Raw genomic sequence first — 15725 nt, forward strand, 5'->3', positions numbered from 1 at the left:
GCGTTGAGTTCAAAACACCTAAATGCCGGCATGACATGTAAGCGTCCCGTGGTGCACCCTCTACCTCCAGTGAAGTTCGGCCAGGGCATCGTCAACATCCACGTGAAGCACCCTCCCGAGGCCTCGGTCCAGATCCACCAGGTGTCCCAGCTGGACACCCTGGACCAGGCCTCCCCCCAGGCCGGCTCCTCCTCCAGCTTCACCTACCACCACGTGGAGAGCAGCCAGAAGGTCCGGCACCACGGACACAGCGTGGCCTACCCGTCCCGGCATGGCTACCAGGTGCCGCAAGGCTACCAACCCGTCACCTCCAAGAGCCAGCTGGGACGCTGCTTCCAGGAGACCCAGGCCAGCCAGGTATGCTGACAGCTAGACAAGCTAATGGCTTTTAAAGCGATATTTGTTACAACGGTTCCACATTTATGTATTCAAATAGCAAAACAAAGCGGGGGAATATATTTCAGCAAGAAAGCAGTCATAATGAGCTATTTGTGTGAGCAATGATGTAAAATAGAACAAACAAAAAAAGTAACCATGATTTAGTCTTCAAAGCTAGATCCAGTGAAAGAAAATGTACTTTTTATTCCTCACCCCATCTGTCAATGCTTCTTTTTGGGGATTGAATGAAGCAAATCGGCATTCGCCCCACACTGACGTGTCTGTTCTACTGATCGTAATGCAGTTCCCGGTTATAGGGGATGTTAGAGATACTCAAAGCACTATCTAAATCACTCCCATCTCCGGAGCCTCCCGCTTATACGGCAGCTCTGCTCGGTTTCTTGTTTAGATCTTGTTTAAAAGGGAGCCTTTTGTTGCGTGGGGGTGTGCTCGGCCAAGCCTGTCTTTTGAGCCCCGGTACGAACCGGGTCTATTACGGATATCGACGCGTCGCTCCCGCTTATCTGTGCGGCATCAGCGGTTCATTTGGTGCACGTTTTACCGCCTGTAGCGATAAGCAGTCTGTCGGCCCGCGAGAGGTAGCGAGGGCGATGGAGAGATAGAGGGGAAGAGGGAGGTTTATGTTGCTCTTATCTTTGTGTTTCCACCTGGCCGTGTGTGTGTGTGTGTGCTGAAGTGTGTCTGTGTTGTGTCTACATTATATCCGTCTACATTGTGGGTTTTTGTTTAAATATATTGAGTTTAAGGCCAGTATTTTCTCATGTCACAACAAGTATTTTATCTTTTCGTTCAATCTTTCTGACTGTCTGCCTTTATTATTTTCTTCTCGAAGCTGCATTAAAATGTTCTTTGTCCTGCTTATGTCATTTTTCTCTCTCTCTCTCTCTCTCTCTCTCTCTCTCTCTCTCTCTCTCTCTCTCTCTGTCGTACCCTTTCCCTCTCTTTTTTCTGTGTGTCCATGCTCATGTGTGTCCATGCTCATGTGTGTCTATGTGTGTCCATGCTCATGTGTGTCTATGTGTGTCCATACTCATATGTGTCTATGTGTGTCCATGCTCATGTGTGTCTGTGTGTGTCCATGCTCATGTGTGTCTGTGTGTGTCCATGCCCATGTGTGTCTATGTGTGTGCATCCCTACTCATTGTCTGTGTGTGTTCCTGCCCAGTGTGGGAAGGCTCTGCCAGGCCTCAGTAAGCAGGACGAGTGCTGTGGCTCTGTGGGGACGTCCTGGGGCTTCAACAAGTGCCAGCAGTGTCCCAATAAACCATGTGAGTACCCCGGGAAGACCGCTGGAGGGAAGGGGTTCACTCCTGATCGCTCATTTCCTGAGTTTGAACCGCTCTGTGAAGAAAAAGTACAGGGGGCTTCTGCATTTGGTTCTGGGTTTGATCCCCAATTACCTTTGTCTGCCTAGTAATCCTTGAGCAAGATGCCCTGACCCCCAACTGCTCCTTAACAACATTTATCTGAAGTCTCTGTAAGTCAACTTAGATAAAAGCAGCTGCTAAATTACAAAGTCGCAAAATGTACCCTTATTTTTAACCCCAACTCTGAAAAGAGTTCCTTTACCTTAGACAGTTAAAAGGGATGCAAGTGAAGGTTACATTATTGATGTAAATGATATCGGTATAAAGCAGTTCAGAAATCATGGCTATATACAATTGTGAATCTGTGAACCCTCTTCTTTGCCGAAGAAGGTTTCATCTGAACTGGATAGGATAAGGGATAGGGTGAATGTTTTGAAGGGATAGATTATTGTATGTTTTGAAGGAATATGGAGTGTTTTACGAAGGCACAGAGAGGATTAAAACAGCGGTTTGGGTAGTGTTCCAGAGTTGTTCATTGTTCTGAATGTGCTGACTCACCGGGGAAACAATCCTACGTTCCTGGTCTGTTCCTCATCTTGGCAGAACCAATCAGCTTGCACCAAAACACGGTCCTGTGGGCTTTGTCTTGTTATAATAGAGTGACATTCTTCCCAAAGAATCCCTCTCTCTTTCTCTGTATCTCTCACTCTCTCTCTCTCTGTTTATTTATATTCCGTCATGGGGCGTCTTTTGTCCATATATGGCCGTAGTGTCGTCAAAACTAAGCCAGACTTATTTCACTCCGTCGCTTCTGTGGCTCTGATTTTCATTTTTCTTTACTCGTAAAGACAAGCTTAACACTTCATACATTGTAGGATACAATGCAAGCGTTATACATTTACATAAATGCCCATACACAGCTGTTTACAAATTTGTCTGGTATACATTTAGAACTAGATCATTTTGCAGATGCATCGTTATTGTTGTACACCGTGAAGATAATAGTGTTCTTGAAGTGCTATGACTGTATCAGGTTGGAAGGGGTATTCATCAATATGCTGCAGGCATGAAAGATTCTCATTCATAAATAAGCAAAGAACTTGACATGGGTCATTTATTTCTCCTCTATAGTTGTCAATAACGTTCCATTTCCACGCTATTTACATCAACCCATTCTTCGCAAAAAATAATTGGAAAATAAAGCATTGAGTACAAGCGGAGTGGGTCCTGATATTCCCGGGGCATCAAGGCTTCTGTACGGTTCCTCCTGACAAACACTTTCCCACATCTGAACCAGAGTCTCCCGGAGACCGGAATGGGTTCCAGATCCATTCCCTGGAATCCCCCAGCCCTCTTCTAAAAACAGTCTCCAAACAGTCTTGAGGCCTTTCTGTCTCGCTGGCTGGCTTCAGCTGGCAGTGCCCAGAATACCTGAGCCAAGACACAGGGCTGAAATGCAGCCCGGCCTGGTGTGTTCACAAGGGGGCAAACTGTCAGACAAATGTCATTCACACGGTTATTTCAGGAAGGAGTTGGTAGGGGGGGATGGGGACGGGTGATTTGGATGACTTCATCGTCGACCTCACCCCCTAACCCCCGTTTCCTCCCCCTCCCCTCCCCTTGTCTTAACTGTTAGAGGTTGTAACCTAGAGAATTTTACCAGGGTTCCCCCCTCCCCTCTACTGCATAGCTCCCCTTTATAGATTTATGGGTTTACTCCGCAGGCATAAGGAGTGGGTGTGTGAAAGTGTGTGTGAAAGTGTGTTTGAAATCCTGAATCTGTACATGAGCGCTCATGCAAATCTGTCTTTGTGGTTGCAAGTCTGTGTGTGTTTGCCTGTGACATTGTAATGTTTGCGTGTGTGTGTATGCATGCTTGAGTTTGTCATTCTGTGTGTGTGTGTGTGTGTGTGTGTGGGGGTATATGTCTGTGTGTCTGCGATTGTGAGAATGTGAATCTAGGTGTGTGCGTGCATGTGAGCTTGTGAACCTGTGTGTGCGTGCACATGCATATCCATGTGTGTCCGTCAGTGCGTTTGTGAGTGGGGGTCGTGTTACATGAATGCTCCCACAGGAAGTTCATAAGAATCTAATTTGCGGTGCTGAGCTCCAGCCTGCAGGCCTCCACACACACACACACACACACACACACACACACACACACACACACACACACACACACACACACACACACACACACACACACACACACACACACACACACACGCACACACACGCACACACACACACACGCGCATACGCACACATACACACACGCATACACACACAGACACACACGCATACACACACACAGATTAACAATCTCACACACCCACACACCAACACACACACACACACACACGCATACACACACACAGATTAACAATCTCACACACCCACACACCAACACACACACACACACACACACACACACACACACACACACACACACACACACACACACACACACACACACACACGTAAACACACAAACTCATACACACATTCACACATACACACAAATTCACAATATCAAACACGCACACACATAAACAGGCTAACAATCTCCATCGCACACACATAAAAACACACACACACACAAGATCAGTATCAAAGCCGCCCACCCTTCACCACACCACGATCCCCCCTTCCCCCCACCATTATGTCTTTCTGTACATGAAAGCCGATTGTTGGCTGAGAGCTTTAGCGTTAGCCGCTACTGTTTGTTGTGTGAAGTCCTTCTACTGCAATTCACCTCTGCTGGGTCTGCTTATGAAATATGGAATTGGATATACATAATGACTTATTTTTCATAACACTGGTGTTATGGCGCCAGGTTCTCAAGACTTTGAGAAAAATAACGATCAGTGTCTTAGAAGCACATCAGAAAAAAAATACACCACCAAAAAAAGCCTTGAAGCTCAATGGAGTTTTAATGGTTTCATTATTTGGGAGAACATGAAACCCTGCTAACTTTCCTGCCTAAAATGTGCTTTCTACCTCAGAATCCCATAATATACCCCAACTTCTTGCTCTGTATCACCTTGTAACTTCAGATCGGCCTTCTATAGGTGCTTCCACAAAGACTTAGTATTGATCCAGAGGAACCTTCTAAATGGACCCTGCGTTCTCCTAGTGCTTGCCCCCAGGAACGGAGCGTTAAACAGCCCCCATTGTGTCCCAGGTACACCTGTAGCCGGTGGTAGGAGATTGGCTTTGAACACCAACAAACCTTGCCCTGTTCTGTTGAGCAAACCACCAATCTGCTTCCAGGCATGAGCTCTGCCTGGTGCCACCTCGCCACTGGGCGAGGGATTGGAAAGGAGAGAGAAAAGCCTCTTTAGGGGTCTTTGTCCGTCCCTTGCTGGAGCTCTCGACCCGCAGCAGCGACTTGACTCCTGCAGTTGGTACCAGGCCCTGACAGCTGGGGACTGCTGGGTCTGGTACCAGGCGGGCCCGGGGTTTAGGATGTGGATTTCAGGGGTTATCCCTGTGGGGCAAATCGGTTATTTTCCTGGGACAAACACTTGGATTGTTTCCGATATTTGCACACTCTTAAATTGTCAGTGATTTGGTGTTAGTGATTAAGAAACCTAGGGCTATATATGTGGGCTATTTAGGTCATCTAGTGAAAGATTTCACAGTTTCTGAGCGAGTTTTGAACAACTTCATATTTTTCATCGTAGCTGAAGGGGCTAGTTGTTGCTTCTCCCAGTTGAGTTTAACACTTTTAACTTCTCTCCTGGTCTGCCTTTGTTCAGAGGTCCCCAGCGGGATCACTTCCTCAATAGGAAGGCATGTGTTTCCTGGTTCGCATCGACGCTTGAGGAAGCCAGAGCTATTAATCCTCCTCTCCATTAGTCTGACAGTTTCCAGTGAAGTCTGAAGTCCCCCTGCTTACAAGCTGGTCCGGATTCTCCTCCAAGCCTGGTTCAGAGTGCCCTGAGGGACATAAAGCATTTTTTTTATCTTGGTTGTGCTGCCTTGGCCTGGAGGCGTGGCATTTGAAGTATGGTCGAATCAAGTTTTTTGTTTCTTTGTAAATCCCCCATTTTTCACATTACAGCCTGAAAGGGCTTCACAGTTCCATGTTCAAATGGATTTTACCACATGTCTCTAATCCTTAACCTTGGACAGACCTTAATCCTTTGTGATGGAGGCTTTTAATGGCTTCAGGTACTGAAACCTTTTCTTTGGTCCAAGGAGCTCTTCTCCAGCCAAGATATTCCCTTATTAAATTACCCATCAACCCTATGATAAGTTTGATTCCAGGGAGATCATTTGTGTTTCATCATTAAGTTTTTTGTGAAGCTTGTGCAAGATCAATACTGACAGTCACTGGAGGTAGTTACTGTAAGCAGAGAAAGCAGAATATTTCATCCTCATGTTTAATTTAAAATATGTCGTAATTTAGCTTTCTAAGCACAACCCACATATCTAACCTTTTGCAGATGACGTAATGGACAGTATTGCTCTATTAAAACAAAAGTATTTGGGTAATATTTTGTGTAGCACTACAAACATGTGCACAAATTCGCGCTCTGTGGGCTTTGGGCTTTAAAGTAAATATCATACTGTTGTCATCACATGCACGATTTGTTTGTACATGCCAACGTTGATTATTATACACTATTTTTTGTGGCTCTTGTTCTCCCTCCTGCTCCCCATCCAGCCATTCCTCCAATGGACTGTCCTACTGGATACAAGCGCATCAACAACTCTCACTGCCAAGGTAAGAGCCTCTTCCACTATTCCCTTCTGAGACGTCTTTTGTTCGATTGTTTTCACACATGCTGGGAACACGTGTTTCATGAGCCTTTATGGGTTTTACACACAGACTCTTCAGTTCCCTACTCTGTGTACATATCCAGCACCCTTTTCTCTCCTATCTTTCTTTCCCATCCATACCATTGATCAAACTTTCCATCTCATCTCTGATGATTAAGTCGAGGGCCAGGCAGAAACAAAACAGAAACAAAAGTATTAGGACCTGAAATGAGTACAACTCAAAGCAGGGGAAAATTACGATCATAGCTTGAATTGACGCAGGATTTCAGACACATACGTACCGCATACACACACTCACATCAAGCAGGCAAGTGTTCTCTGAGAAGGTTAAAGTAAGGGCAGGGGGCGACATGAGAAAACAAATTTAGCACTTTTATTTCAGGGGCTCCAGCTATGTATTACAGTTACAGTTGGAAGGACCGTAGCCTGAATTCACCACTGAGCCGATGTAGAAACATGATACCCATTGTTGCTACTGCTGCAAGCTAACTCTGGTTCGCTTGGGGGTCTTGATTGGATATAGCTTTTGGATGCTGCGTGGCGCTTAATATTATTTCTGACATGTTTTAGATTGTATGTATTGTTGTTATATATTCATGCAACATGTTTTCTATATTATTAAATCACCACATTTCAGGAACAAAAAGTTGAATCTTTTATCATCCCAAATGTTTCAAAGTCTTAGCCACTTAGAGGACTAGCCCAATAGGGTTAAGAAAGACCCCAAATAAAGACATGAAACAAGAGTGTTGATGTTGTGGCGGTGGACAGACGTGAACGAGTGTCAGCTCCAGGGGGCGTGTCCTAACGGGGAGTGTCTGAACACGGTGGGCAGCTACCGGTGTCGCTGTACAGCGGGCTTCATCCCCGACCTCTCACTCGCCACCTGCATACGTAAGTAGTGTTCTTCACCTGCGTCAGACCTCGATCTCTCGCTGTCTCTCGCTGTCCTGTTTTCCGCCTCTCTCTCTCTCTCTCTCTCTTTCCGTCTCTCTCGTTTTGTCTCTTGTTTTTTCTATCTCTCTTGTTCTCCATCGACCTTCCTCTCTTTCTTGCTCTCTATCCCTCACTCTCTTTCTCTCTTTCCCGCTCCCTCTCTTTCTCACCTCCTCTCCCTCTCCATCTATCCATCTGTTCCTCCCTCACTCTCGCTTTCTCCTCGCCTCTTCCACGTGATTGTCGGTCATCCACACTGTGAGAGTCCAGTGGCGTTAAACCCTATGTAATCCAACCTGTAATCCTAATCATGTCCGCATGCTTTTTCAATAACACGTTTTGTGATATTTTATAAGCCCGACTTTCCCTCTAAAGATGACGGACCTAACCCGCAGGATTATCTGTTTGTGTTTCGTGGAGTTCACCGCGACGTCCTCCCAATGCTTAGCTATAACTGTAGCATTCAGAGGATGTCCGCTCATGCTGCTGCCGATGAGCGATGATATGTTCGCCTATCCCAGGAAACCCCTGAAACTGCATGTTCCAGAGCATGATGTGTGAACCTGACGTCCGCCAGACCATACTCCCACACCTTCCCTTCCCCAGGCCTACTACCACCCCGGATATCAAGCACTGTAGTGGAACGCAGAATGACCCCACAAACCGGCAAATCTCTGTTTATGTATCTCCCGTGTTTTTGTTGAACTAGACTGAGTTATAGATTCAACATGCTGAGAGGAGGAAGGGAGAGAGTGGGTGAGGGAGGGATGAAAAATTTGTGCAATGAAACGGAGAGATTGCCAAAATTAATTTCAGATATACCAACTTTGTTTAACCAGACTAGTCTGGTCAATGTTAAAAGTTTGATTGTGGGTGAGAAGCTGGAGGGCTTGAGTGTGTTTGTTTGTTAGTGTAGTTGTGTGTGTTTGTGTGTGTGTGTGTGTGTGTGTGTGTGTGTGTGTGTGTGTGTGTGTGTGTGTGTGTGTGTGTGTGTGTGTGTGTGTGTGTGTGTGTGTGTGTGTGTGTGTGTGTGTGTGTGTGTGTCTCTTCATGTGTGTTGAAATGTAATAAAGTGAAACATCTGTCGATGGACAGAGTCACGCAGCACTCGGGGTTGAGGCTGGCTGGTTCGTAAACCTCAACAATATCCCGACACAGAAACTTTGCTTTTACTTTTTCTACAGACACATTTATTTAATGATCCCCCCACCACACACACAAACACACACATGCATGCACGCAAGCATAATCCAGGCATTTACACACACACGTACACATAAATATATACACAAAGACACACACACACACACACACACACACACACACACACACACACACACACACACACACACACACACACACACACACACACACACATGCATACACACAAGCATGCACACCTAGACACAGCCTCATATGAATATATAGAAACACACACACACACGCACACACGCACACACACACACACACACACACACACACACACACACACACACACACACACACACACACACACACACACACACACACACACACACACACACACAGGATAAATCTGTATTATGGCAACTTGGTGTCTGCAGGTAATCTGCCAAGGGCTTCTCTTTAGCTCAATGATATCTTAGGACAGGCTTCAACAAGCCCTGCCTCTCTCCAACCTTTGTTCTGTTCTCCCCTACTTTGTGGTGAAGAAAAGACCCGACTTTCTCCAGAAAACAGCTCACTGAACTTATGGTAATTGCCATAACTATAAAATGGTCAGATTATGAAGCATTGCCCACACAAGGTCTGGGCAGTGAGCTGGCCGGTTACTGTGTTATGGTTTTCCATCGTCTGCTTGGGCCTTGGCTCTGGGTTTCCAGTACCGGTGTGCACGCTGTGAGTGATGTGCAACAGTAGAGGAACACAGACTTAACCAACGACGCTGCGGGTTAGCATGGTGCTGGTAGCATGCTGGGTGTTAGCATGGCTCTAGGCTAGCCTACACTGGGAGCATGCAGGGCGTTATCATGGCACCAGGTTAGCCTGCTCTGGAGGCTTTCTGTGTGTTAGCAAGCCTCTAATTTAGCCTGCACTGGTATATCCTAGGCATTCGCATGCACGCTGCATTTTATATTGCATGAGGCATTGGCATGAAACTCTGACATCCTTCGATTTTCTTTCCACAAACCTATACTTAAACCTTCTGTCAGTCCATAGGCCTAAGCTGTTTTTTGCTTTCACTCGTACTGTATATTTTAATGTAGGTGCGACCATGTGGAAATATGCTACATGGGGTTTTCTGTCACTTAGAATTCATATCGATGATGCATATATGGGGATATACACATATATATATATATATATATATATATACACAGGGTATATTTATTACCAGTTTGCTGTTTTAGCAATGTACAAACTTGCCAACCTCCAGACCTCATAACTATGGAGGATTTTCCAAACCAAGATGAGGGTGTATGAAAACAAAATAACATGGCAAGCAACAGTCGGCCAGCGCAGCCTTCGTGAGGTCACTTCAATCGGAGGACTGCAGCTAGCCAATCATAATGTGACCATAAGATACTGGGGATCATGGCCTTCTTCATTTGGCCTCTTTAAGCATCAAGGGCCTGACGAGTGGCCAAGCACCACAATGTTTTTAGAAGGAACGATTGGATAACAGATCAAGTGAGATAGGGCGTATTCTGGACCCCTGGCACTGAGAAGCCCTTCTGGGTGAATCTGGAGGGTTGACAGGTATGGGGTAAGAGATGTGGTTGTGTGTTGGGATTGGGTCGTCCTGCTGGGTGGGGAATGTGTGTCGGTGGTTTCCAGAGCTTCTACGGTGAAGGGGCGCTTCATTTGTCCTCCTGTCTGTTTTCTCCCCCTTTTCCCATATATTTTTGTTTTCCTGTTTGTCACCTGCACTCTGGCGCTACTCCCCTGCACCCCCCCCCCCCATCCATCTTCACCTCACCTCCACCCTTGTCCTGCTCCTCCTCTTCCACCTCCTCCTCATCCCGCCTCTCCTCATCTTCCTCATCCTCCTCCACCTCTATTTCCTCCACCTCTCCTCCTCCTCCTCCTCTCCCTCCTCCTCCTCCTCTCCCTCCTCCTCCACCTCCTCATCCTCCTCCACCACCTCCACCACCTGCCTCTGCAGCCTACACAGCCGTCCAGGAGGAGAAAGGGGCATGCTACCGCTTGGTCACCATTGGGAAGCAGTGTTTGCACCCGGTCTCGGCCCAGCTGAGCAAACAGCTGTGCTGCTGCAGCGTGGGAAAGGCCTGGGGTCCGCGCTGTGACCCCTGCCCCCTCCCCGGAACAGGTAAGGTTCCCCACCTTCATGTCCCCCAGAGGGACCCACTGTAGCGAAGGTGACCTGGTAGTAAGTATACGGGCGGAAAGGATCGTCAACGCAAAGAACGGCGATCATGAACAAGGGGCCTGTGTTAAAGAAACCCGGGTAGGACCAAGAGTCCTCTTCCTCTATCACCCCCCACACTTCCTGTCTGCATGTGGTCCCCTGCTTTGCTAGTACAGTAGTTGCTTTTAGATGCATTACAGGTGGCTACCACAACAACAACCACCTTTGTCCGGTCGTTTTTTCCGCCTTATCACTTTCGGTCAACATGTCTGTATCTTGGTTCTGGGCTCCTTTTGGGTTTCGGTCTTTCTCAATTTCCTCGTTTTTTTTACTGTGATAGCCAGCTGCTCCACACAGCAACAAAGCGGCAGTGTTTGCGTGGTGTGTTTATATGGTACACCTTGTTAACAAGGGACCTTCCGTCGAGCCAACAAGTGTTGGAACGCGGCCGTGTCCTGTCTCTCCCTGGGCCTGAGTTTCACACAGCGTTCCAGGACTCATTGGCTGGACTCGGAAAGGAAATATAAAATACTCCTCTTAACATCCTCTGGATCTACCGTGTGTTCAGGTTGTATGGTTGACCAAATGCTTTGGACTAAATAGGCTTATAAAAGTAAATATGACACGTTTACACTGAACCAGCTCGCCATTGAGGACCAGATATGCACCTACCTACACTACCTTCATGCCCAAGCCTCAAATAAGGGAAGCCTGTATTTTTTTATTTTTGTGTTTAAGTAGTGTATTGTAAGTATTTACAAACAGCTTCTTAAAGCAACAACCTTCCTTTGGTGTCAGACACTTGAGGGGAATTATGGCAAACATTTTTTTGGGGAGAATAACAGGGCAATGTATTATAACGAAAGCAGATCATATGAAATTGGCCACTTGAAAAACCTGAAAAACCTAAACCTGTTCTACTCAATATCTAAATTAGCTCTGTCAAACGTGAAGCCACTACCATGCAGAATATAATCTAACGTTACACATGATTTATCTGGTGGTCTGATCTTCCCTCGTGTCTGTCATCTTGTAGCCAAGTTCAAAGACATATGTCCCGGTGGGATGGGCTACACTGTACTGCCCAAGCCGCCCGTCAACAAACCCATCATCACCTACCAGGAACCTGTGGTCACGCCCCGGCCACGCCCACTGCCCACGCCCGAGAAACCAGTGGAAGCCTTCGGGGAACCAGACAAGCCAATACCAGGTGAGGCTGAACCGTGGTCTAGCAGAGCTCCAACTAGAGATGTACAATTGGTATTTTGAAGAGGGGCGTACAAAATGGATAATTGTGAAAGTCATCATGCTTGTCGATGCTTCTGAGATTTTTCTCAGATCCTTATTAATGTAGATCCTTCTTAATAAGTTCATTAATGAGAATTAAGTGCTGATTTCATCCGACCTGGAGAAGTCAGGGAAGATCTGTGATTCTCCAACAGCACTAAAAGGAAAAGCTAGAAGGGACATAAACTTGCCGCAGGGCCCGAAGCGATTTTCTCCGACCACTCCTCCATTCAGGGCCCTGGAGGATGGCTGTGGAATTCTAATCTACAGTGAACATGCAGTTCAAAGGAAAGGCCTCGGCCAGAAATGATGAGAGACACAATGAGTCGGTTCTCCGGGGTGTGTCAGGAAGGAGCTGAATGTAAATCGGGATGTCGCTGTCACGTTGGCCTTGCCGCTGAGATTAATTCAGAAACTCCCTGTGTGATTATTAGGTAGCTGGCGGTAGCGGGCCACTAATTGCCTGAGTTATTTTTCCCACGCGTTTGATGGATGACACCGTGTCAGTCTGCTGATAACATAGGAGCGATCTGCATTTAATCAATAACAGCCCTACGGGGACCCCTTTCAGTATAACATGTCCCCCTGTTGTAGTTCACTACAAAGATGTCACCTCATTTAATGATTCATTCATATCATCATGTCAATGAAAGATATGCATTTGTAAGGCCCATGGTGGTCCTCCTCCAAACTTCTACACAACTATGCTCACTACCGTAGATACTGAGACACGGAAGGCACACAGGAAAGACAAAGTAAAAACCTATCGGGAGTAATGAGTTGTGTGTGTGTGTGTGTGTGTGTGTTAACTCTGTACACATACATGTCTGTACATCCGTGTGTGTGTGTCTGTGTTTGTGTGTGTGTGTTTGTGCACATATGTTTGCCTGTGGGTGTTTATATGCATGCATGTAGTCCGGTGTTGTGTGTGTGTGTGTCTGTGTCAGTGTCGTGTGTGTGCACCACGGGTTACAGCTCCTCTTATGGGTTATAACTCCGGGCATGCTTGGCAGCCGGTGGGCAGAGAGGAAGGCCGGCAGAGTGTCTGTCCCAACCCCTGGTCCCAAACGGCCGCTAAGCTGCCGTGGAACAGCGAGTAATCGAGGGGTAGGGTACCGTGGAGGACGGAGGAGACAGGGAACTGACAGACAGTCCCTTACCCAGTCTGTGTAGCCTGGGTAACACAGCCTGTTGGACACCACCCGGAGCCTAATGGGGCTCTCGTCACCAGGACAGGTTGGCACCTCTTCCAAGCGAGCTGAGAGCCAGAGATGCGGTAGATGTGCAGCGGTGGAGGTGGGCTTTAGGGATAATAACATCATCTATAAAAAAAAATCTTGGTTGTTTTTCTGGTGACCGAAAAATCATTGGATATTAAAGATGTTATCAAACTGCTAAAAGAGGTAATAACTTAAATGATTTAATAAAACCACAGCTACAGCAGGAAACACCGTTTTCTGACATCACTGAAGTGACAACATCTGTAGTGTTCAAATCTGACCTTCGACCTGTGTTGCAACAGACATGCAAGTCGATTCATGTGCTTGGTAACTTTTCACTTTTGTCCTCCTGATAATGCTCAGAAGAAACAGAAGCTATTTCAATCTTACTGAACCATCGTACGTTATTACATGATATGTCTCTCCCTTTATATATATAAATATTCATATAAACTTGTTTCCTTTCTTTCTATTTGGTTAGTAGCTACACCTACAGATGATCAGGTAGGATGTCATTCAAATGCCCTTTTCCATTTATTAATGTTTTAGAACTTGTGCATGCACGAAAATGTGCGCGCTACCTGCCAATGATGGCATCATCTCTGCATGAGATCAGCAGTCTGACAGCATGACCATGGGCAGTATAACAAGCTACGTGCTATGTCAAATGAGCCTCTCGGACTATACCTGTCTGCTTCACGGCGCCTCTACATCGACAAAATCTAACTTGGATACCAGAGTGCAACACTCCCTGCTTCCACTGAAAAACCTGATTGTAACTTATTTTACAAAATGGCATTCAATTCATATCTATTGCTTTCTTGCTGATTTCATCAACAACATCCAAGGTTCCCGCTCAACAAGTTTCAAACTTTTCCTCTGATTCACCAAGGAATTCAGTCTTGCTTTGTTATCAAATATTTTTTTTATTATTTCATCCCGCTTTTCTTTTTCAAATTCTACCTAGCTGCCATGCTAGCTTAACGCTAATAAGCTTATCTCTACGCGACGTTTCGCATGGCGTCATCAGTGCCACTCATTGCCGAAGCTCCTAAGGGTTATGGCCCTTGTATGTTACACATAGCGTCGTTCACGTCAACGTTCTGACCTGTTGCTCTTCTCTGGGTTCATGTTGTTGTGTGTCTTCTTGTTGTTGAAGAAGCTGCTAACCGGGGTTAGTGATAGGACATTAGTTGACCCCATCCAACCTCAGCTCTCGCCTGGCGTGTTCACTGTCAAGATGGAGACTGCCTACCCAGGTGTCCTTCTAACTCCTCTCCTCTACAGACATTAATTAATTGTTTACTGTATCAGTCATAAATACATGAACATCGTCTGCATATACAACCAAAAAAAATTGAATTCAATCAGAATTTGTACAAATTACGTAATTAAATTATTCTTCGTTTTCCCCCCCGTGGGTTCGAATTGTCACAAGTCACGTTGGGTATCATCATGTGGTTAAATGTCTTTGAAAGTTTATAAATTAAATATTTACAGTTGATCCTTTGTGTAATTATCTGTTCTGCCAATCTTTCCCGGGTCTCTTCCATTCTGGTTCCTTCGACTCCCACAGAGGTGTATGAGAGGAGTTCTCCCCCTGCCCCGGTGGAGCTGCTGCCCTCCAACGCAGGACAGGACATCGCTCCTACGCAGTCAGCAGGTGAGAGAAAGACCTGGTCCTCCTCCTATAGAGCCGTCTTGTTTGTCTTCCCCGTTCCTTCATAATAGGTATAAGGCCCATGATCAGTGTGTGTGTTGAGCACCAGTGCTAGGTTTGGACTGATAGCTAGTTGGATTTAGAGGTCTTGCTCTGCTGTCTCTACACATAGCGTCATAGACGAGTAGTGTAGCCTGTGGAATTATGCCAGGTTGTTTTTACAAGCTGTTCCCTTCTAAACGTATTTTGGTGTCAATAACATAAATCGTAGTAGTCCTTATGGCGGTAGTCCATTAGGCCAATGTTGGTCAATGGGATGCTTCAAAGAAAAACTAAAAAAAGCTTTGATCTGACAAATAAAACAGTGGGAGCTTGTATCCATGGCTGTAATTGGTGATGGCTTGAGAGGTCAAAATTGAAAATATATATACTCTGATCCTGGTGAAAAAAGGAGAGACAGTCGAGAGAAATAGGGCCAAAAAAAGAGACCAGGGCATAGACACAGAAGGGAGAGGGAGAGGGTGAATGGGAGAGAGCGAGAGAGAAGGAAATGCAAGAGAGCTGTGATGGAAGGACCTTTGCTACCATAGTTGGGCAGACTGACAAAACCACAGTGGATATTTGGTAATTCTTGCTCGGCGAATGTCCATAACCTCAAGCTGCTTTCAGTGTGTGGTTGTGTGTGTGTGTGTGTGTGTGTGTGTGTGTGTGTGTGTGTGTGTGTCGTTGTGTGTGTCCGTGTGTGTTTTTGTGTGTGCGCGGTTGTTGGAGTTATTTTA

At 46.1% G+C, this 15725-nt stretch overlaps 1 protein-coding gene across 7 annotated transcripts in view; it reads left to right on the plus strand.

The window, feature by feature from the left end:
- The window catches only part of ltbp1 (latent transforming growth factor beta binding protein 1), a 73621-nt gene that overhangs the window by 37658 nt on the left and 20238 nt on the right, over window positions 1-15725 (plus strand). For 2 of the 7 annotated variants that reach the window (XM_060073461.1, XM_060073468.1), the window contains 9 exons: window positions 71-357; window positions 1565-1667; window positions 6379-6438; window positions 7266-7388; window positions 10576-10740; window positions 11816-11989; window positions 13768-13790; window positions 14446-14545; window positions 14863-14949. In XM_060073461.1, the coding sequence (XP_059929444.1) occupies window positions 71-357; window positions 1565-1667; window positions 6379-6438; window positions 7266-7388; window positions 10576-10740; window positions 11816-11989; window positions 13768-13790; window positions 14446-14545; window positions 14863-14949 (1122 nt within the window). The remainder of the gene's footprint in view (window positions 1-70; window positions 358-1564; window positions 1668-6378; window positions 6439-7265; window positions 7389-10575; window positions 10741-11815; window positions 11990-13767; window positions 13791-14445; window positions 14546-14862; window positions 14950-15725) is intronic. The other 5 variants (XM_060073464.1, XM_060073462.1, XM_060073465.1 and 2 more) reach the window with 5 other exon arrangements.

The sequence above is a fragment of the Gadus macrocephalus genome, chromosome 15 (genome assembly GCF_031168955.1).
Source record: "Gadus macrocephalus chromosome 15, ASM3116895v1".
Lineage (NCBI taxonomy): Eukaryota > Metazoa > Chordata > Actinopteri > Gadiformes > Gadidae > Gadus > Gadus macrocephalus.